Source organism: Marmota marmota, unplaced genomic scaffold (assembly GCF_001458135.2).
Source record: "Marmota marmota marmota unplaced genomic scaffold, marMar, whole genome shotgun sequence".
NCBI lineage: Eukaryota > Metazoa > Chordata > Mammalia > Rodentia > Sciuridae > Marmota > Marmota marmota.
Genome location: NW_025999932.1, coordinates 33,648,157 through 33,669,789, shown reverse-complemented (window position 1 = coordinate 33,669,789; position 21,633 = coordinate 33,648,157). Strand labels below are relative to the sequence as shown.

At 40.3% G+C, this 21,633-nt stretch overlaps 1 protein-coding gene across 2 annotated transcripts in view; it reads left to right on the top strand.

Moving 5' to 3' along the window:
- Lhfpl6 (LHFPL tetraspan subfamily member 6) overlaps window positions 1-21,633 on the top strand; it is a 242,413-nt gene that overhangs the window by 185,935 nt on the left and 34,845 nt on the right. For both annotated transcript variants that reach the window (XM_048800873.1, XM_048800874.1), the window contains exon 3: window positions 18,088-18,186. In XM_048800873.1, coding sequence (XP_048656830.1) covers window positions 18,088-18,186 — 99 coding nt within the window. The remainder of the gene's footprint in view (window positions 1-18,087; window positions 18,187-21,633) is intronic.

The window sequence follows — 21,633 nt, the reverse complement described above, 5'->3', positions numbered from 1 at the left end:
AACTGATCCACAGCCAAGCCCACTTGCTGAGCAGCACGAGGTCCACCAACAAAACCAATTACTGCCCAACGCAGAGTCTGACTGAGACCAGGCTGTGTCCACCAATGGGACCCTTAGTTATAGTTTCTCAGGCTCCTGGGAAGATCCAAGACCTGCTTATCAGTCCCCGGGAGACTGCAAGTCCCCTGGCAAAGAGTAAGAACTGTAATTTTTAGATGCTTAGATCTTGAAGAGACGGTTCTGGGAAAGCATACACAAAGCAACCCAAAGGGGAGAATCTGATGATAACTCTATAAAAGGAGGGTTTATATGGTCTCAGCTGATCCATATTTTTAGAAAATTGTTTGGATTCAGGCTGCCTGAGTGTAATACTGTTGCCAGAAACAGCAATGGAAGGGAGATAAACATGGCACTGAGGTTTTTCTTTTTATGCCTCCCATGAAGCCCTGGGTATTACAAATCATGCTGGACAGCCTTTGATTAGCAGCTGCTCAGTTCTACTCGGAAAAGGAGGCATTTAACCGAAACAATGCTCTCCCTTCATAGACAAGCTAGGAATTTGCCACTGAGGATCGCTCTCCTAGAGATAGCCTGGTCTGAGCCACCTCTTTGGCACCTCTGGAGGCTGTTCTTTTTGCATCATTGCAGGTGGGCAGTGACTGGCCGGGCTGCTGGTTGGTGGGGGCCCACTGGGGAAGTCAGTGTCTCATTCCACACTGTACTGGGTAACCTCTGAACCTTTTTGAATGTGATGTGACCTATGCAGGTAACCTCTGAACCTTTTTGAATGTGATGTGACCTATGCAGGTAACATCAGCCACTTTGTTCTTGTCTGTGTGACAATGTGATATTGCAGAAAAAGTTTCGGATGAGAAGTAAAAGATTTCATTGCATTTCTGATGCTTTTCCCTGCCTAACTGTGACATGGAGCATGCCACTTAATCTTTCTGAGCTGCAGCTAGGATTCAGCCTTCTAACACTAAGCTACACATATACCTAAAGGGAGACAGATGATGTGCTATGGATTCATGAAGGCACAGGATAAACTCCAGATACCTTACCGGAGCATCAGTTTTACTCCAACATTCTGGGGAAAGCATTTTTTATATATTAAAAACAGACTAACTGTGGAGTAGAATGGAAAATTCCACAATAAGTTTTCAAATAGATATAAGAGAAATCTGTTTCAGAAGAGGACTGGTTGAGGAATATTTTGAAGCCCCAGATGAGATTCACTTTGAGAGGCCCTTTCAATTCTTACCTTTGGGAATTCAACCCCCAAACCTTTGGATGCCTATTACCAGCCAGATTACACATCCCACAAATTCATATGTTGAGGTTCTAATCCTCCGACATCTCAGAATGTAACTATGTCTGGAGATAGGCCCTTAAAGAAGTGATTAAGAAAATGAAGCCATTAGGGTGAAGCCTCATCCTACTGATGACTTTATAGAAGAGGAAATTCAGACACACCCAGGAAAGACCACGTGAGCAGACAGGGAGAAGGCAGCCACCAGCAAGCCAAGGAGAGGGGGCTCAGGAGAAACCAGTCCTGCCCACACTTTGATCCTGGGTTTTTAGTGTCTAAACCATAAGAAAATTAATTTCTGTTGTGGGAGTCACCCAGTCCGTGGTGTTTTGTTATGGTCGCTGAAGCAGACTAATACAGTATCCCTTTGCCTACTAAAGGCAGGCCAACTTCCTTGGCCCAGAATTAATGACCTTCTGCATGGGTCATTGACCCCCCCCCCCCATTCCCATCCTGTGTTCTTTCCTTTCCTTTCACTTCTTTGATGCCTGCCTCCTTCTATTTTCATTTTATGCCTTCCCCTCTCTGGGCCTGTTCCCTTTACCCGACAAAACTGTGTCCATGTACTGAACTCCCTCATCCTATAAAGGCCACCTTACATTATTTCCAGCCTAAAATTAACTGACTTCTATGGTGATTATTAGTTTGTTTACTAACATGACATGGATACAACTTTGAATTGTGGTTGTTTCTGCATTCATTTTCTTCCTCTCAAATGCTAGAGTAAATGGGCCGTTTCTTCAGGTTTTTTGTTTGTTTACTTTTTAATTCTTTCACATGACAAGCATCAGGCTGGGTGGGGAGTCAAAAGCTTGCCTGCTCCATTCATGAAGCAGAGATCTATCCATATTGTTTCCTCTATTTAACATGTTTTAAAATATGCTTTATATTCATATATTTATTTTATGTGTATTACAAATAATTTTTTTATTTTTTAATTTTTTAAAAATGTTAATTTTTTTTAAAAAGTTTGTTCTTTCTAGATATACATGACAGTAGAAATCTATTTTTTAAGTATTTTTAAATATATTTCATTATTTGAACCCTGGGTCTTAATCAGGTGTTCAATATTCAAGTTTTTGTTTGTATAAAACTCATATTCAGATAATTATTCATCAGGCTAAAAATGAGTATTCTCGATCATAACTTCTGTTAGTTCTGCAATGTGAGATACAGCATTTACTCATTTGACAGTTTGATTTTTACTTTTTTTTAATGTGCTGTTTAAAAATTATGAGTAATTTAATTGTGAGTTCTCATCACAATATTTTAAATGGAATATCTTTCCCATTGTGAAATATTTGGTAAACATCATTCAATATATGTTTTTAATAAATATTTCATTTTTTAGATGTTAAAAACTATTAAAGATAGAATAAGGTAGTTTAACTTACAGCTAAAGTTAAAAAACAGAATTGGAAATTCTCAAGTACTTTTAAAACTTGTTTGGGACTGATCATTAAACCACAGATGGAAAAGTAAAGAGTTTCAGTTATCCTTGACATTTCACGAGGGAAAGAAAAAAGAAAGGAAAATCATTATAGAGTCTTAAAAGAAATTGCTTCCAAATTGTTGTCTGTCAGCTATTCCAGATGGCTTTACTGTTTTTTTTGTGTGGAATTGATGGTATTTTTAAAAGACCTGAGGAAAATAGATGAGGTTCTTATTTCCTGATGTCCCAGAAGGTAGATGCAGGAAAAAAATATCTTTAAAGAATTTTGAATGTGTTGGCCACCTCTACCACCATATTGATGGTACCTATCAATACTCTTATGATATGTGTATATTCTCTAAAATTGTAGTGGTGAAAAGAAGGCTTTATGAAAAAAATATATCCTATGTTGAAAACTTAGTAGAAATCTGTTATAAATGTCATATATAGACTATTCAAATATGTACATATTATATCCAAATAATGATATAAGCTACATACATAATTGTTATATAATTATATGTAAAATCTATATATGTGTATTTGCAAATAAACACGTATGTATGCATTTATATGTGCATATATATATATTATATCTGCAATATATAATATATATACTAATCCTTACCACATCTCTATGTTATGAGTATTATTCCTGTTTTACTGATGAGGAAACGTGGCTAAGAGAAAGGCAAGAATGTTGCCCAGCATTACAAAGCCAGAGGGGAATGTGGTACCAAAGAACAAAATTATAACAATTTTAGTTATGGACTTAATGGCTTTTATTTGCGATTCAGGAATCTAGACAGCCTTCATCCTACCACACAGAGCAATAGCTCCCTGGGCAACAGCACACAGTGGGAACAAGGAAACGGAACAGTGGGGAAAAAACCTGGTTAACATCAGATGACTTTTGGGGAAGGGTAAAAGCAAAGGGGGCTTCCATATCATTCTGGCTAAAACAGGCTATCTGAGGATTTGGCTGTTATTTCTGTCTCCTGGTTTCTTGAAGATCAGATAACAAGTTAGTTTTGGCTGGGGGCTGTGCAGCTTTAGCAAGAGCAACTCCATTTGGGTCTGGTCTGTTACCATCGAGCACAGGAGCACAGTCCAAATCCATGGGCTCTTATAAACTCTGTTTAGCAGTGACCATACTTCTAAAGCTGTGCCCTTAATCACCTTGCAAACATGTCTCAATCAGGCAACAAAATGAGGAGGAAAGACCTGGAGGCAAGGCGAGCCTCTGCCATGGTATTTATCAAGATCATAATCCACATAACTTCATGATTTAATTTTCTTGTTTGCAAGCTAGGAATACGTAGTGGCTGCCATCAGAATATCCAGAACTTAAAGAGAAAAAATGCCTCATCAAATATGATATGCTTGTTTTCAGTACCGCATAGGATTTTCATCATTCCATTTTTAAAAGTATTTTTAAATACTCTCCCCCCTTGAAAACTTCAAGTGGCTGTGGCAGGTTACAGACTTCACAGAATCCTCATCTATGCTCATCTGGTAGAAAGTCACCCGCTGTTCATTTCATCAGGTGTAGATTTTACTACTTCTTATAAATATGTCTGGTGTCCTACTTCAGTGTTGTTGTGGGTTCTGATTAACTTAGTTATGGACCTTAGAAAGATGTGAATATGAAGAGCGTTTGGGAGCAAGAAATCTGCACATGTTGGTCCAGGGTTTTGGTGGGGAGAGAGTTTTTCCTCTTCCTTATCAATATTATGTTAGAGCTGAAACAGGTTTCTAAAATAGAGCTTACCTATTCAGAGAAACTCAAACATTCCCAGGGAACTTATCATCCCTTTAGAAGATTTCTGTACCTGAAATCTTCTAAATTTCTATACCTGTCTTCAGAATTTTTTGAAACCAGAAAGGGAGATACTGTCTTCTGAAGCCAGCCCTCTTTGTGACTCTATCCTGAGGGGTTCTCTACTCAGCAGTCTCCCCTCTCCTGTGTGACTGTGGTAAGCTACCAGAAACCAGAGCACCTAGCAGGGGTTGGGTGGCTTTGTACTTTGCTTGATGTCACACTATCTTCAGTATCATTCATACTGGCCCCGAGTCAGGGTCAAAGCACAAAGCAAGTGACTTGACTAAAGCCACCCCCAACAAGGCCCTCTGGCTCCAACTCTGTCCTTCCTGTACTACAGGCCCCCACCTCAAGACCTCATTTGTTAAATTCTGACGATGTGCTGCGAAAACTGGAAATCCATTAAGTAATAAAATGAATTCAGACACTTATCTCTCACCCCATACAAAACTCAACTCAAAGTGGATCAAGGACCTAGGCATTAGACCAGAGACCCGGCACCCCCTAGAAGAAAAAGTAGGCCCAACACATCATCAAGTCAGCTTAGGAACTGACTTCCTCAACAAGACTCTTAAAGTGCAAGAAGTAAAATCAAGAATCAATATATGGGATTATATAAAACTAAAAAGCGACTTCATAGCAAAGGAAGCAATCAAGAATGTGAAGAGAAAACCTACAGAATGGGAGAAAATCTTCGCCACCTACAGCTCAGATAGAGCATTAATCACCAGGATATACAAAGAACTCAAAAAACTTAACACCAGAAAAAAACCAAATAACTCAATCAATAAATAGGCAAAGGAACTGAATAGACACTTGACAGAAGAAGAAATATGAATGGTCAACAAATATATGAAAAAATGTTTAACATCACTAGGAGTTAAAGAAATGCAAATTAAAAGTATACCCAGATTTCATCTCACTCCAGCCAGAATGGCAATTATCAAGAATACAAGTAAGAATAAATGCTGGTGAGGAGGAGGGGAAAAAGGTACATTCATACATTGCTGATGGGACTGCATTTTAGTGCAACCACTCTGGAAAGCAGAAAACTTTTAACGGAACCACCATTTGATCCAGTAATCCCATTCCTTCATTTATACCACAGAAGACTTAAAATCAGCATACTACAGTGCCCTTCAATAGATGAATGGCTAAAGAAAATGTGGTTCTTATATGCAATGGAATATTACTCAACCATAAAGAAGAATGAAATTATGGCCTTTGCCCATAAATGGATAGAACTGTAAACTATCATGCTAAGTGAAATAAGCCAATCCCCCAAAACCAAAGGCAGAATGAATGTTCTCTCAGGTTTGCAAAACCTGACTCACAATAGACAAGGGTTGGGTGGGAGGAGTGGAAGTTCAACAGATTGGAAGGGGGTTGGGGGATGGGAGAGGGTATGGGAATGGGAAAGACAGTAGAATGAATAGACATAACTTTCCTATGTTCATATGAATACATGACAAATGTAATCCCACATCATGTACAACCACAAGAATGGGGAGTGCCACTCCATGTACATATGACATGTCAAAATACACTCTCCTGTCAGGTATAACTAAAAAGGACAAATAATAATAATAAAAAATCTCGACCATGCTCCTTCTTCACTCATTTTAGTGGTAAAAAAACAATTAAAAATGTACAAATTAATATTTCTCACAACCATATAGACAGGTTCAACCCCTGTTTCTCTTCTCCCAAACCCACATCCCTGGTTCTCCTTCTTCAAAGAAAATTTGGTCACAGCCCACCAGTTCCCACCCAACCAGCCCCTTCTCAGAGGAAGGATACACTATGTATTAGCAAGACAGTAGCCGCCCACATGATCTGCGCAGCACTGGGGCAGCTGGGGTTAACCAAAGTCTCCATTCCAACAGGACAGAACCCCCCAAACCAGCTCCACTTCCTTCAGGAGGCAGGGGACAGCAGGAGCCTGTGCTCCAGCCACGCTGTCTACACACTGCCCATCACCAGCGTCGCTGGTGTCACCTTAGCCAGGGCCTCTGGGAAGATTACACAATGAGTGCATGGGGCACAGAAGGATATTATTTCCCACACCCTGAGCAAACCCTGTATACCCTCGAGGGGAAGGAAACTGAGTTATCAGCGAGCGCTTTATCAGGAATCAAAGCCATGGTCCATGGTGATGTCAAGGGAATGCTGGGTGGTGGCTGCGGATAGCGTTCTGCTTCATGATGCTGAGTTGTGCTGTGTGAGGTTTGAGGTTCCCGGTATCATCTGCATATGTTCTGCAGCCTGTCCCACAAAACAGTGCACCCTGATGCTGGTGTATTTCCTTTTCGTAAAGCAACTATAACATAAAATAAAAATAAATGTTTAGAGTGTTCCCTCCCCTTCCCTGTTATTTCATATGAGAAACTACTTCTATGTGCTTTTTACAGTGTTGTGAATTTAAACACAGTTTGTCCAATATCTCAACAACTCGGTAAGAAGCACTGGTATATCCATTTTATGGAATAAACTGTTGGGGCTCAAGTTGAGATTTGCTCTGCCAGTGTGTAGTAGCAGACCCAGTATTCCAACATGGGACTCTGATTCCAAAGCTCTTGTTCTGGACAGTGTACCTTTAGAATATTCATCTGAATTCAGGTGACCACAGTTCACCAGTATGCACCAAATGGAGTCTGGTTTGGAATTAGCGTGGTATTTTCAAAGCAGAGCTGGAATGGGTTCCAGGTGCTCAGTGTATCTTAGAGTTGGGATTTTGCTTTTGTTTTTTGCTTTGTCCAAGATTTGTTTGGTATTTCTGGGATAAAGCTGAAGCAAGCTGGTCCTATTTTAGGTTGTTGGATAGTCATTTGAGAAAAGTGAAATGATTAGAAGTATCTGTCGCTCTAGAGTTGTATAGAAATCACTTTTCAAATTGACCCGCCCCAGTTCAGCATTCTTGTGTCACTTATGGCTGTGGGATTCTGACTTTTGTGTTGGTGTCATAAGTCTGCATATGATCTGCGATATGGTCCTTCCTGGGCCAAATGAAGGAAAAAAGATAATGCATGAATGGGGACAGGAAACTTTATATATATATATTGAGGTTGAAACCTTCTATGACAAGCATACCATCCCCCCGAAAAGATGGGTTTTTAGACCCATAAAGGAATGTAAAAAAACTGGGTAGATAGATGATAAAAATTTTTCAAAACCTGTTAATCATAAAATCTATATGGTGGGTGTCTGTGTGTTTATTATGAATTTATTCCAACTTTTATGTAAATCTAAATTTTTTTTTATAATATCATGTTAGAAAGGGAAAAAAGTGAATGTAATCATTCTTAGCTGTAGCGCTGTGGTCAGTTCCAGAAAATATATTAATTGTGAAGACACAAGCAAACAATAAGACAGAGACTCTGCTTTGGATTAGGTAATGTTTTTGTGTAGGTCCTTACTTTAAAATCATGAACACCTAGAGCTGCTAATGAAGAATCTGAAAGTGGCAGGTGTAAGGGAATGTAATGTTTGCAATTCTAAGACAAGCAGCAAGATCATTATTAATATCCACACAAACAGCTACAATATACCGAGTCCCTAATATATGGCAAGCTCTGAACCAGGTACTTTTATTCAGCCTTTCATTTATTTCTAATAACAATGCTAAAAATACAGGCACCATGCTAGAGAGATGGGAACCATTAGGTGTATTTTATAGACGAAAACCTGAGCTCAGAGGAGTCAAAGCCATGCTGCTTAAGGTCACCCATCAACTGAGGTGGTATCACGATTGAAACCTGCCATGAAGGACTTCAAAGCCTGAGCTGTTATTTCACTAGACCCTTGCTGCAGCAAGCATGGTCCTGGGCAGCAGTGTGGTCCTCGTCGGGAGCTGGTTTGAAACTCAGGAGATCAGCCCTGATCAGAATTAGAAACCAGAATCTCCATTTTAACAAGGCCCTGGATGTTTCTTGTGCATATCAGTCTAGCAACTCTGTACTGGACCAAGGTATTCTGGAAAGTTGGGAAATGAATCTTTATTTTTCTCCTGGTATGAGAGACATCATAGGAAACTGATATTTCTTCCGTCTCAGAGGTGTGGCCACAGTGCTCAGCCCATTAGCTTCCTTTCCAGCAGCCTGGGTGAAGGCAGTGAAACCAAGTTCCTATTCCTATAATAGGAGTCAAGCAGCCCGAGTTCATGACCCTTGTGATGAATGGCAGTTAGATCACCCCACCTATCTGTGACTCTTATTTCTTCATCCATTAAGTGGGACATCAGTTGTGGCTCTACCCACCTCCCAGAAAAGCTAAAAATGCCTTTAAAGTTAAAAATCAAACAACAAGCAAAAAGGAACAGGCAAAAGCCCTCTCATTATGGTAGAGGTGGACTAATCCTCCCTCAAGTGTGAGGTCACCACCTATGGCTGTTCCACTAGCACTCAATGGGGTGTATATGGCGGATGTGATTGCTGGGTCATGTTCATTGCTCATGGCTAGGATGCTCTTGCTGGGGGCCTCCTTGTAGTCCCTCTCAGAAGAGGATACTCTCTGAGAGAAAAGGACTCTGTCAATATTAGGTCAGTGTGTGCAAAAACACATTGGCATGAACCAAATCCACCACCTTTTCCTATCTGCAGCACAGATCTACAGTTTAACAATGAAGACCATTCACTGAATGCCAGCTGGAACCACCATCTCTGCCTCTTTACAAACCCACCTCAGCTCCAAGAGACAGGTGTTGTTCCTGTTTTACAGATCAGGAAAACCAAGCCCTCAAGAAGTGAATTGGTGGGCCTGAGATGCTCTTAACTCCTGAGATTAGAAAGATTTTGCTTTAAGTCAGATGGCATTTTCCAGAAAACTTTCACATACCCTTTGCAAAATCTCCCCCAAAGTTTCATTGTTTGAAACAACTTCCCACCCCCCAAGCAATGGGACCCTAGGAAGAGAAAAGATGACAAGTCACTCATGGCTGAAATTAGCTTGCGAATTTCTGCTCTGAGCTAAGGAACAGGTATTCCGGTACCCAACCCACTGTATCTGTCTTTGATGTGTTCTTTCACATGAGCTGGAAAAGGAAAAGAGATGGGAATCAATGAGATATTTAGGGGGAAAAAAATCTCAAGAAAACACAAATTATACAGTCTTCTTCAAAATCTTTTCAAGCACAGAAATAGTCTCACTCACTGTGATTTTATAAAATATTTCCCATGGTTAAAAAATTACCATATTCCCATTGTCTACTTTAGTGCTGAGATAAACGTCTGATGATAAAAAGCTCATTGCTCATCTTGATGCCTGAAGGTGGGTGCTCTTTGTGGACAGAAACTCTTTGTGTGCTAGAGCTCACATCTGGGTCACCAGCACCCAGGGAGCAGGCAATTTGCAGGATCCAAAGAACCTACTCCTTGTCTTTAATCACAGGCAACAGTAAGAGTGTTCCCCATGGCCGAAGCAGAAGCAGAGTCATTCTTGGAGAGAAATGGTAACTTGAAATCTGTGCTTATCTTCCTCTGCATTCCTCCTCTTCCATTTACATGCAGGGTTCAGTACCCATGTGGACATAGAAGGCCCAGAGTTGGGATAGTATATAAATATAAATATATATATATATATATATATANATATATATATATATATATATATATATATATATATATAATAACTGTTTATTAAAAAATCATTTATATATATAATTATATATATAAACTATTACATGTTTAATGAGGCTTTTATAAATATCAAATAAATATTCCTATTACTTAATATTTGACAAATTTTATGAATGAGTGAGTTGGATTCAGATCAGTACAGTAGCGTTTCTGGTCTCCCAGGAGATGTAATATTTACATAAATAACTGCAGTGCAAAATGGTAATCCTCAAATAAATCATAGAGTGTGTCACCATAGGAGCTCAGAGAGGAGTGAAATCCATAGCTCGCTGCTGCTGGGGTGCCCGGGCAAGGCTGTATACGGAGGCTTCATTTAGTATGTTGACAGTGGATTCTGGGTATGGAAGGAGACAGCATCTCAGAGAGAAGGAATCCGAAAAAGCTCAAGACATATGTAAAGAGCCAGCAGCAGTAGGTGCAGTAAGTCAGGGATCCCCAGTTGGAAGTGCCTTTGAGATTGGCCAGGGCTATAGCTGCTTAACAGGATGGTTCTAGCCAGTTAGTTGCATGTGAGCTCAGCCCCGGGACCTCAATTATTCAAGAGACATGAGACATCAGGGTTTAAAGAAATGAAGAGTAAAATGTGATGCTGGCCAAAGCCAACATGTCTCCACTTGACCTTAGGTTGTGGGTGGTGAGTATGTGACTCTGGAATAGACTTCTGGCCAAGCATTGGGACCATGGTAGGTGGAAAAGATCCTTGAACTGGGAACCAGGAGTCCTGGGCTTAATCTGGGCTCTGTATCTTTGGTCAAGCCTCTGATATCCTTTGTGCCTCAGTTTCCAGAAAGTTCTCGGAATGGAGATACGGTTTATCAGAGCCACACTGAGCCTCCAAGTAGAATATTTACATAGTTCTGCTTGCATTTTAAGGGTCTGAAGAGTTATAATACTGGCCCTTGCTGTTGTTCCCTCTCCACCATGGGCTTTATTTTGTTATTACATTTTGTCAAAGGGCCCTTATCTGAGATGGAAATGGAGGGATATCACGTCCATAAATTAGCATATGGAGACTTGGAGATGGAAACATGCCAACCCCTTCCAATGGGAAGTCCAGATAACAGGCTACAAGATCGAGCAGCTTTCCTGAGAACAGTAAAGAAAACGATTTCCCTCGGTGCTTGCCACAGAAAGGAAGATAAAGGAACTAGAGGACGGATAAAAGTATCCAAAAAAAAAAAAACATAAAAGATGAATTGATGGGAAACACGGGTGTGACCACTGAGGGGCAGTGGGTGGAAAAAGTCACGCTATAAAAAACCATAATAAAGTGTGGAAAAAGAATGGAGCGATAGTCATGGGGGAAAAAAGTGAGATCACAAAAACTTTCAAAAGTAGCCTGGAAAAAATAAGGCTTTATGAGTTGGCCATGAGGACACCATTCTTCCCACCTGTGGAGAGTAATTGGCCCTGGCTGACTAGAGATTTGTTTTGCCTTCTTGGCAGGAGCCGAATTGTTATGTTAATATTCCGCTGCCTAAGTGTTAAGTGCTGCCTTTGAATAGAAAGAGTTTTACAGAAGGGAAAATTCCCAGCCCCACGTTCGTTCCTGGGCCACTGAGCTCTTCACACACTTCAGGCTTCACACTCAAATTCTAAAAAAATAATTAGTATCATGGCAGATATTTCTAGCATTTTGTGAAAACTAAGAGAACTACTAGAAACTCTCCTGCAGGTGGTTTACGGACAAAGAGTGCATCCAGGCTAAGGTCTGGGCCCAGGAGCTCATTTGGACTAAAGCATAGACTTCTTTTTCTACCACAGTGTCATTGCTCAGGCACTCAAGTGCCCACCTCTTTGCATGTATCTGTGCCGTCTCTTTTCTATTAACATTGGCTTCTCCTTAAATGTTATTCCGCTGACTGAGCTCTTAAAATATTTTAATTGTCCTTGAACAGAGTGAGCCCCAAACCCCTGGGTACTCAGGATGAAATGGCCTCATCATCAATGCATTATTAAATATTTTGAATTATTGAGTCATCTGTTGGGTTTCTTTCTTTCATTCTGGCAGCATCTCTCTGCAGTCGTAAGCTCTCTTGCAAAGTGGTCTGCTGCCTCCCCTCTGGGTAGCTGATTTCAGTGGTGGTGCTGGGTGCCCACCATAGATTGAGCTGATTTATAATTTGTGATTTGCTCACGACCCCTTCAAAGTTGCATTTTTTTTTAGGATTGGGGAGGGGGGAAGGTTGCAGCTTAATTGCGAGAGAGCCTGTAGCTGCAAATGATCTCGCGCCTCCTGCAGCTGATCACCTGATAGCACCTTCCTCAGGCTCTTGTCTCCTTTCACAGCGCCTTTTCTCACTTCCACTTCCAAATGCACAGTTTTAAGAAGTGTGATAATGTGGCTTTTTTCATGATGTCTTTTATGGCAATGTCAAAGGAACTTGGTTAAAATTAAGCTCATGCGGTAACCACAAGGTTTATAAATCTAATAAAGAAAATCCCTGTAAATACTATTAAAGTTTGTGAGCTAGAGATTCTAATTGAGCTACTTATTGCCCAGGAGCAAATTAGACCACTAGATCTATTCAAACCTCATGGATCACCAAGATACCATTTGGGCAATCGCTTCAGATTTTAGACTGTTATGCGAACCTCCTGTCAGCCTATAATACCCAACTGGAATCTAATTCGGAATTTTAAAACTCTGCTTCCTTCAAAACTTGATCCCACAACTTGGACTAAGGTTTAGCACTGCTAAAACTGGACAGTGGCAAATTTCTTTCATTAAAAAGATGTTCTCATTTTCACATTTAATTGTCTCTACAGTATAGTACTTTCAGCACCGACCATAAAGTGCTAGTTAATGTCAATCCACACCCTAAGGGCGGTTAGTTAACAATTGAAATGTCCTCTTTAGAAATTTGCACTCCTGGAGAGGTTAATTAGCATGTTAAATTCCCTAACCAGAGAGGATACCACAGGATATTAAAGGCAGAGCCTTTGAATATCACTGTCTGTTCTTGCCCAAGAAACTTAATAATTAGCATAAATTGTATTCGAGATAATTTTTAATCGAGGCTATGAATAATGTTCAAGGAATATGATCATATGTAAAGATCTATATTGGCCCCTCTGCCCTTACAGGAGTAGAGTATATATATACCAGTCAGGTTTGAGCAGTAAAATAAAGCACTAGATAACTCAAATAGGAGGAGATGCAGCCCATGAATTTGAAGATCTGGGAAAGTGAAAGTCAGAGAAGCTGCTTTGAAGAATTGTGTTGGGATCCCAGGAAGTGGATTCTCTGCTCTGCTGCGGGTGATGAGGAGGAGTCTGGAAGCCAGTTCTAAAATATCCCATCTACGTCTGCAGAAAGGCTGCCCCAGGCTGCAGCCGCCAGTGGGGACAACAGTTCATCCTTCCCTTTTAGCTTCTCAGTCCCACACATCAGCTTCTCCTTGACACAATGTGACAAAACTCCTGCCAGCAGGAGAGTTCCCCAAACAGTTCCATAGCCTCTAGTCCTACCTTGAAAGGAAGAAGCTAAGACTAGGGAGACTTTGATTTTTTTTTTTTGAACCCAGGGCCACTTAATCACTGAGTTATATCCCTATTTAGAGACAGGGTCTCGCTGAGTTTCTTAGGGCCTTGCTAAATTGCTGAGGCTGGCTTTGAACTCGTGATTCTCCTGCCTCAGCCTCCTGAGCCGCTGGGATTACAGGCATGCGCCAATGTGCCTGGCTAAGATTTTGACTCTTAACAAGCAATATCAGGCCCAGGACAAGAATCTGACAAGCCCAGCATCCTTTCCAGGAATGACTGAGGTCCACAACAACCCTCCCCAATGCAACCTCCTGTGGTTACCAAAATGGTGTGTATTTGTGTTGCCCACTAGCACCCTATGTATGGCTATTGAACACTTGAAATGTGGCTAGTGCTACTGAGGGATGGAATTTTGAGTTTTATTTAATTTAAATAAACTTAAACGTAACTATGTGTAGCTCAAGGCTGCTGTTTTGGGCAAGCAGGTGAGAACCCACATTTTTCCTCCTCCTGACCCCTTTTCTCTTCCATTTCATGGAAGACACTGTTCCCTGATTGGACCTGAATTTCCCTGATCCTGCTCTCTGGTATTTGTTGGGTTCATGGTGTGTCAAGAATTTCATGTGAGGTACTTGTTAGGGTGACTATGTGATTGGGGGAGGCAGGATTTCCCTGAGTTTATGAAATTGGTTTCCCAACTGCTTGTGATGCTCACTGCCTATTAAACATCAGTTGCGTATTTGGTGGCATTCAGTCTGAGACACACTCTCGGGACTGAACTTGGGCACTCTACCACTGAGCCACATCCCCAGCCTTATTTTGTATTTTATGTAGAGACAGGGTATCACTGAGTTGCTTAGCGCCTCACCATCGCTGAGGCTGGCTTTGAACTTGCAATCCTCCTTTCTCAGCCTCCAGAGCCCTCTTGAGATGCACTCTCACCATGCAAACAATGTACGCAGTGGAGGTGCTGCTGATGTTTACCTACAGACCCAAATAATTGTGACAGCTAATTAGCCTGTTTGCAACATACACTTATCTCACAGAAATGTTTCCCAAATCTTTAGTCTGTGGCATTTTTCCTGTTAGCAAGCAGTAGCAGAGAACAGAACAAAGACTACATAAATATTAATATAAAAATTCAGATGACGAGTTGCGAGTTGCCTTCTATGAAACAATATTTTAAAAAATGGCTCATGGTATTTTAAAAAACTCATACACAGGGGCTGGGGTTGTGGCTCAGAGGAAGAGCGCTTGCCTAGTATGCGTGAGGCACTGGGTTCGATCCTCAGCACCACCTAAAAATAAATAAATAAATGTTTTACAAAATAAAATAAAGGAATTATGTCCACCTCCAACTAAAAAATAAATGTTTTTTTTTAAATCATACACATAACACAAATTTGCTGTGTATAAAATTACTCCTAATTTATACAGTTGAATCTACATTTGATAGCTTCACAAAGATAGACCAGTGTTTTAACAAAAGATCCTCGATTGCCAGGTCTTCTGCCACTTTCTGAACCAATAGCTCACTTGCTATACATATAGGAGTTTATAAGCTCCTTTCTATTCGGTGTTCAAAAATGGCCAGCATAAAACTGGACTAATATAGGTGTTTGTGATTTCATGACACCTATTTTTCAGGCATACCAAAAAAAAAAAAAAAAAGAAAGGAAAAAGAAACCTTAGCAAACCAGACTATCATTTGTTTCACTACTAATGGCTTAAATGTTACTATTTTTCATTTTTTTAAGTATTTACTTTCTACTGACTCCAAATACCTTTCTACTTTTGTCCTTAAAAAAGCAGAACAGAGGAATCCTTCTGTAGGCCTTTCAGGGTTTGTGAGAAGTGGGGTGAGAGGGACATAGATGTATGTAACCAAAGAAGTGAAGAAAATGATTTGATGATGTATCAGTGCATGATTTAGAATTTGACTAAGGAAAAAGTAACATGTTTTTTGACATTAAACTCATTTAAGTGTAAATGTTTGTAATGTTTTATAAAATAAAATGATAACTCAGCACTTTTTCTTACACTTAAATGATGTAGTTGTGGGATGCCAACGTCCTATTTCCGTTTCATTTCATTGTCCTATATTTTATTTTATTTTTCTTCCTTTCTTCTTTCTACTGCCCTCTGGTTTTTTTTTTGTTTGCTTTTAATTTTTTGTAGTTATAAATAGACAAAATTCTTTTATTTTGTTTATTTTTATGCAGTGCTAAGGATAGAACCCAGTGCCTCATGCATGCTAGGCAAGTGCTCTACCACTGAGCTACATCCCCAGCTCCCTACCTTCTTATTTTTATTTATTATTTTTAGTTATACATGACAGCAGGATCCATTTTCACATAATTATACAAGCATGGATTATATCTTTTTCTCAGGCGGGCTCTGGAGGCTGAGAACCCCATTCTTATGGATGTACATGATTGTGGGAATCATTGTGTTGTTTTCATGTATGTACACGGGAAAATTATGTCAGATTTATTCCACTGTCTTTCCTTAGCCTATCCACTCTCCCTTCCCTCCATTCCCCATTGTTTAATCTACTGCACTTCTATTCTTCCATTCCCACCCCCCGTATTGTGTGTTAGCTTCCACATATCAGAGAAAACATTCAACCTTTGGTTTTGGAAACTGGCTTACTTCGCATAGCATGATAGTCTCCAGATCCATCCATTTGCTGGAAAATTTAAATAAACAATTTAAAATAGAAAAAAAAATTACTCACAAGATCTCAAAAAGTGGATGTGTTTTCTATTAATTTCAGAACCAAGTATCTTGAAAATGGTACCACAAATGTTTATTGAACATGCATAAATTTCAATGTATACAGAGTTTGGCATCCTCATTAATTACCTCTTTACCTGATGATGGATAAAACTAATTAGGATTTGTCTTCAGAATAGTGTAAATTCTATTTCGTGGGGGGGGGGAGGCGAATCACTGAAGAAAACAGCCTAGTCAGCAAAACCTCATATAATACTGCTTTCTGGATTGTTCTTCACCTTCAACACAGTTCATCCTTATACAGTTGTACCTAGGACATGATTTGTGATTTGCAGTTACAGTGATTCTGGGCACTCCCTCTGATGGAAGCAGGTCTGTATTTGATGGTCATTTTCCTGTGGACCAAAGGGCAGGCTGAGGGGAAAGATGCCAGGGTAGGAAAAAGAGCGCCAGTACTTGGGGGATGTGTCTGCTTAGGTCTCAGCATGGTGCCTGGGAGGAGCTGGAAAGCCGCCTGACCTTAGATCCTGTGAGCAAACAGGTTATTTATACTTAGTCACCCTCTGGGAGGTGAAAGCAGGACAAAAGAGGGACAGGAAAAGACAGAAGGCACTCAGAGCATAAATATTGAAGCTTTCCTCTTCTAGATGCATTTAGGGCTCTGCCATTCCTCCTCCACATTACCATATTAATGCATTTCCCAATGGGTACCTCCTGTTTAGCACCTGATAACCCTCTTTCTCACCCATCCAGCATACTATTCCTTGGTCCTACTGCCTCAGCAGCTTGTGGTACTAACAGGTGATGAGAATGCTCATTGATTGACAGGACAAGATCTTACTTTCAGATGAGCCCACAGATTCAAATAGTGAGTGTTGAAATCTCATTCAGGTTCTTGTAAAATCATATTAGGTTTTGATGCAAAATTAAAGACTCACTAATGGAAAGCTGTCAGCGCAGTGTGGGGTCATGATAACTTCATTTACATTAGAATCAAGCCATCGCTTTCTTCAGTTTAATCCTCAAACCTTTTGGCTTCAGCTGTAAGGAGGATGCAGATTACAGTGTGTCTGTCTTGTGAAGTATTTCTGAGAGGTGTAGATGCTCAGTCATTCTCAGTGGAGCATAAAACAGGCAGTACAGTTCAGAGGTTCAATCAACATGCTGAAGTGGTTCAGGAAAATCTTTTGTTTCTTTTGCCCCTGGTAAAATTTGACAAGGTTGAAACATTCTATTTTGATTTTCACATGGGAAACAAAAAAATAAATAAATCAAAAGAATGATGGATAACCTACTAAGAAATTTTGCTTGCTCTTAAATTACTTGTTTACATGGATTAATGGTGGAATTGGTTGGTTTTTTACAAGAGTGATTAAAAGGGCTGTGGATTGTATTTCCTAAACAGGATTTGCAAGGCTTTTAATGCTTTTGAAAGGCCAAGTTGGAACCAAACTGAGCTGTCAGGCTTTTTTTTTTTTTTTTCTTTTAGGCAAACTTGATATTGTTCTTAGAATTAAACTGACCTCAGATTATTTAAGGGAGTTTAGGATGGTGCTTTCCAAATGCAGGCTCGGGGTCTTGTTATGTTGCAAATATTGATCCTTTGTTCCTCTTACCCAGGGAGGCAGAGGTGCACTGGTAAAAGCTCTCTTGTCTTATCTCTTTGCAGGCTTGTTGATTGGTGCTGGCTGTGCCCTCTACCCCTTGGGCTGGGACAGTGAGGAAGTCCTGCAGACTTGTGGCTACATTTCTGGCCAGTTTGACCTGGGTAAGTTCTCTTCATGAATGGCACTTCTTTTACAAAAAGAACCTCACGTGATATTTCCTAGAAGCAGAAGGTGGAAAAATAATGGAGAAGGAAACTATATTGCAGCTGGTAGTCATGTGTGGTAGTCATATGTACACTCTTTTATCCATTTGTTTAGTGATAATCTACTGTTTGTCCAGCACAATGATTTGTACTGTAGATGCAAGGATAAGAAATGGCCCTGCTTTCAAGAGTTTAATATTCATTGATCAATTCATTCAAAATCACGTATTTACTCATGGGCTGAGAACAACTGTGGAATTCGCAGTCTAGCTGAGAAGACAAAGTAAACAGAACAATCAAGGAAATGACAATGAGGGCAGAGGAATCCCAAGCAATTTCAGTTCGAGGTAATAGACCACTTTCTGAAAGAGGCGAGAATGGAGACAGGTCTTGGACAGGGTGAGTCTGTTGTCCCGTCCGGCAGGACACATCAACGTGGGCAGCGAACCTAGATGGGGAGGAATGAAGGGACAAGAGACACAGAAGGATGATAGCAAGACAGGAGTTCTGATCAAGCTGCAATCTTTTATTGTTCACACAGGGGTATTTATATGCTGGGGATGGGGAAGCTCTCTTATCGGCAGTTGCTGGATGTCTGCACAAGGTGAGATAACCGCAGGATGTTTCAGGAAGATAGGTTTCAGGAAGATAGGTGGCCGCAGGATGTCTCAGGGAGATAGATGGCTGCAGGGTGTCTCCCAGGCAGGATGTCTCCCAGGGGGCTGTCAGGCTAATCTTTGAAGGAGAATTTCCTTCTAGTCCCTGACAGTCTGTGGCTTCTCAGGAGTAGACAGAGCGCTTAGCAGTTAAACAAAGGAACAGTACAGCAAAGGGACAAGAGGAGATGAGAAAAGCTCAATGGGAAACTACTTTGAGACCCTCCCCATCAGTAGGCCTAGGTGCCACTGTAAAGATATGGTGAGTAGGTAAGAGTTCACACACTGAGGAAGGGCACCTCATCGATTTGCTTTTCTGTGTATTGAGAAAATTTTAGGTATTTTCCAACTGTAGCTATAGAGTCTCTTACTGGGCGACCTATCAAAATTTTTCACAGTACCATATACTGTGCATCATTTTAATTTGTAATAGTTGGGTAACGTTTCACTTCATTGATTAACCTACACTTACTTAATTGTTACAGATGTCCTAGGCCAGAGGGGGTCTTGATTTCAGGGAGTCCCTGTAGATCAGATCTGGGCACTCACTCCAAAAATCAAATGGAAAAGATGGAAAGCAGGGAAGGAATTTTTTCAGTATATCCATACTGGGGAAACAAGGGGAGACCAAATGTCCTCAGCCCAGTCTTCTGGGGGTACTGATAAGAGTTGTAGCTTTAAATGTGGACAGAAACAAGAGTGTGGAGCAAGAAGTTTGCACAGGTAAGCCGCCTTGGTCAAAGTGTGGTCTGGTTGACCAACCATCAACTCAGGTCTAGTTCTGAGAAGTCCTGAAGACTCTGGTAAAGTCATTATCCCTTGTGGGACAAGATGATTGCTTCTGCTTTGGGGGACAGCTGCAGTTTGTATTGGGGGGTAATGGTTTCTATTAGTGGGGGATGGTTCCATCATGGTGTGATCCGTTTGTAAGGCTCACTGTTCCTGGAATCTTGAAGATGTCTTGCTTTTATCTTAGTGTCTTCAGTCTTAAAATGAAGTGGCACAAGAGAAGTTAGGTGAAACTAGAACTAATCATCCTTGTATCGCCAGTCCTTAGGCAGACACTCCTCAAATGGTTAATATATCTGTTGCATAGTTGAGCAGGAATCTGACCCAAAGATTAAGGTAGAAAGGAGACAGATACAAAATGAAGACAGAGCTGGGCGTGGTGGTGTATGCCTGTGATCCCAGAGGCTGAGGAGGCTGTTGCAGGATTATTGTAAGTTCAAAGCCAGCCTCAGCAAAAGCAAGGCACTAGGCAACTCAGTGAGACCCTGTCTCTAAATAAAATACAAAATAGGGCTGGGGATTTGGCTCAGTGGTTAAGCACCCTGGCTTCCATTCTTGGTACCAAAAAAAAAAAAAAAAAAGATGAAGGCAGAGATGCCAAGTTTTGGGTATGTGTGTTTTTGGTTTTGACTTTTTAGTTACCCATCAGACATCTTTAAGCCCAAGAGTCAGTGCTTCTTAGTAAAAGCAGCCTCTAATTCTCTATTATGTAACTACTTCCTTTTTCCTTTGTGGTTGAAGTTAGTCTATTCCAGTTTCTGTTGTTTTAAGACATATGATACTGAATCATTTCATGACTGTGTTATCTCTACTGAGTTATTTCCTTCAGAGTATTTTTCTAGAATTAATATTAATAGATTAGAGAACCCACAAAACACTTACTGCTATATGGAAAAGTAAGTATGTTTTCCTCACTCATCTCCATGTTCATGGCTAAGGCTCCTATAGCAAAAGGCAGATTAATAAAAGAGTACAAATTTACTTAAAATAAGTTTTGTATGACAAGAGAACCTTTTATTTTGGCAGTGCTGGGAATCAAACCCTGGGCTTTGTGTATACAAAGCAAGCACTCTACCAACTGAGCTATATCCCCAGCCCAATAAAAGAAGCTTCATAGGAAATAAAGACATGATGAAAAAGGGTAAACTTGTGTACGTTTTATGCAGGTTAATGAGGAAGTGGGTAGTCATGGAGAAATGTAATTAGACAATGGGAACACAATGGAATGGAGGTAGATCCGGGGAGAGCTAGTGAGGCCAGTTTGTTCAGATTCCTCTGTGTCCCTGTGTCCCTGTCTTCAGAGCTAACGGCTGTGTTGTAGTACGCTGCTGTGACTAAAAGATCTGACCAGAACAATTATAGAAGAGGAAAGTTTATTTGGGGCTCATGGTTTTAGAGGTCTTAGGATCCTGTCTCCTGCTTCAAGGGGCAGTTCACACAATCCCTCCTAGTTTTATAAGATCTATAGGGGAGAAGGCAAGATAAGGTCAGAGTGACCTTCCTGCTTCTGTTATTTTCTCAAATATATTTGGGAGCAGCACACATAATGTGTCCCAAAGCCAACTATTGCATAATGATAGCAAGTGTATTTTCCATAAGGAAGGAACAGATTCCTGACAGTTTATGTTACAGCTGGTTAATAACTTCGTCATCTTCTTTTCACATGACATATCTCACTCTAAGAAGAAAACTTCTGTTGGTCAAATGGCAGTATTAGTAAATGCCAAATCATTGATTTCTATGTTAGAACACACCCATGAAGATTTTTTAAGATAATGAAGAACTGATACAGTATCAGAAGTCTGTGAATTTCAAAACAAACCAATTGTATTAGACTCAATGGATGACAACCACCCTGCTTTCCTCAAAATTAATTCTGAGTCCAAATACTAACCTTCTTTTTGTTTTCTTTTCTTTTTTTCTTTTTCTTTTTCTTTTTTTTTTTTTTTTTTTTTTTTTT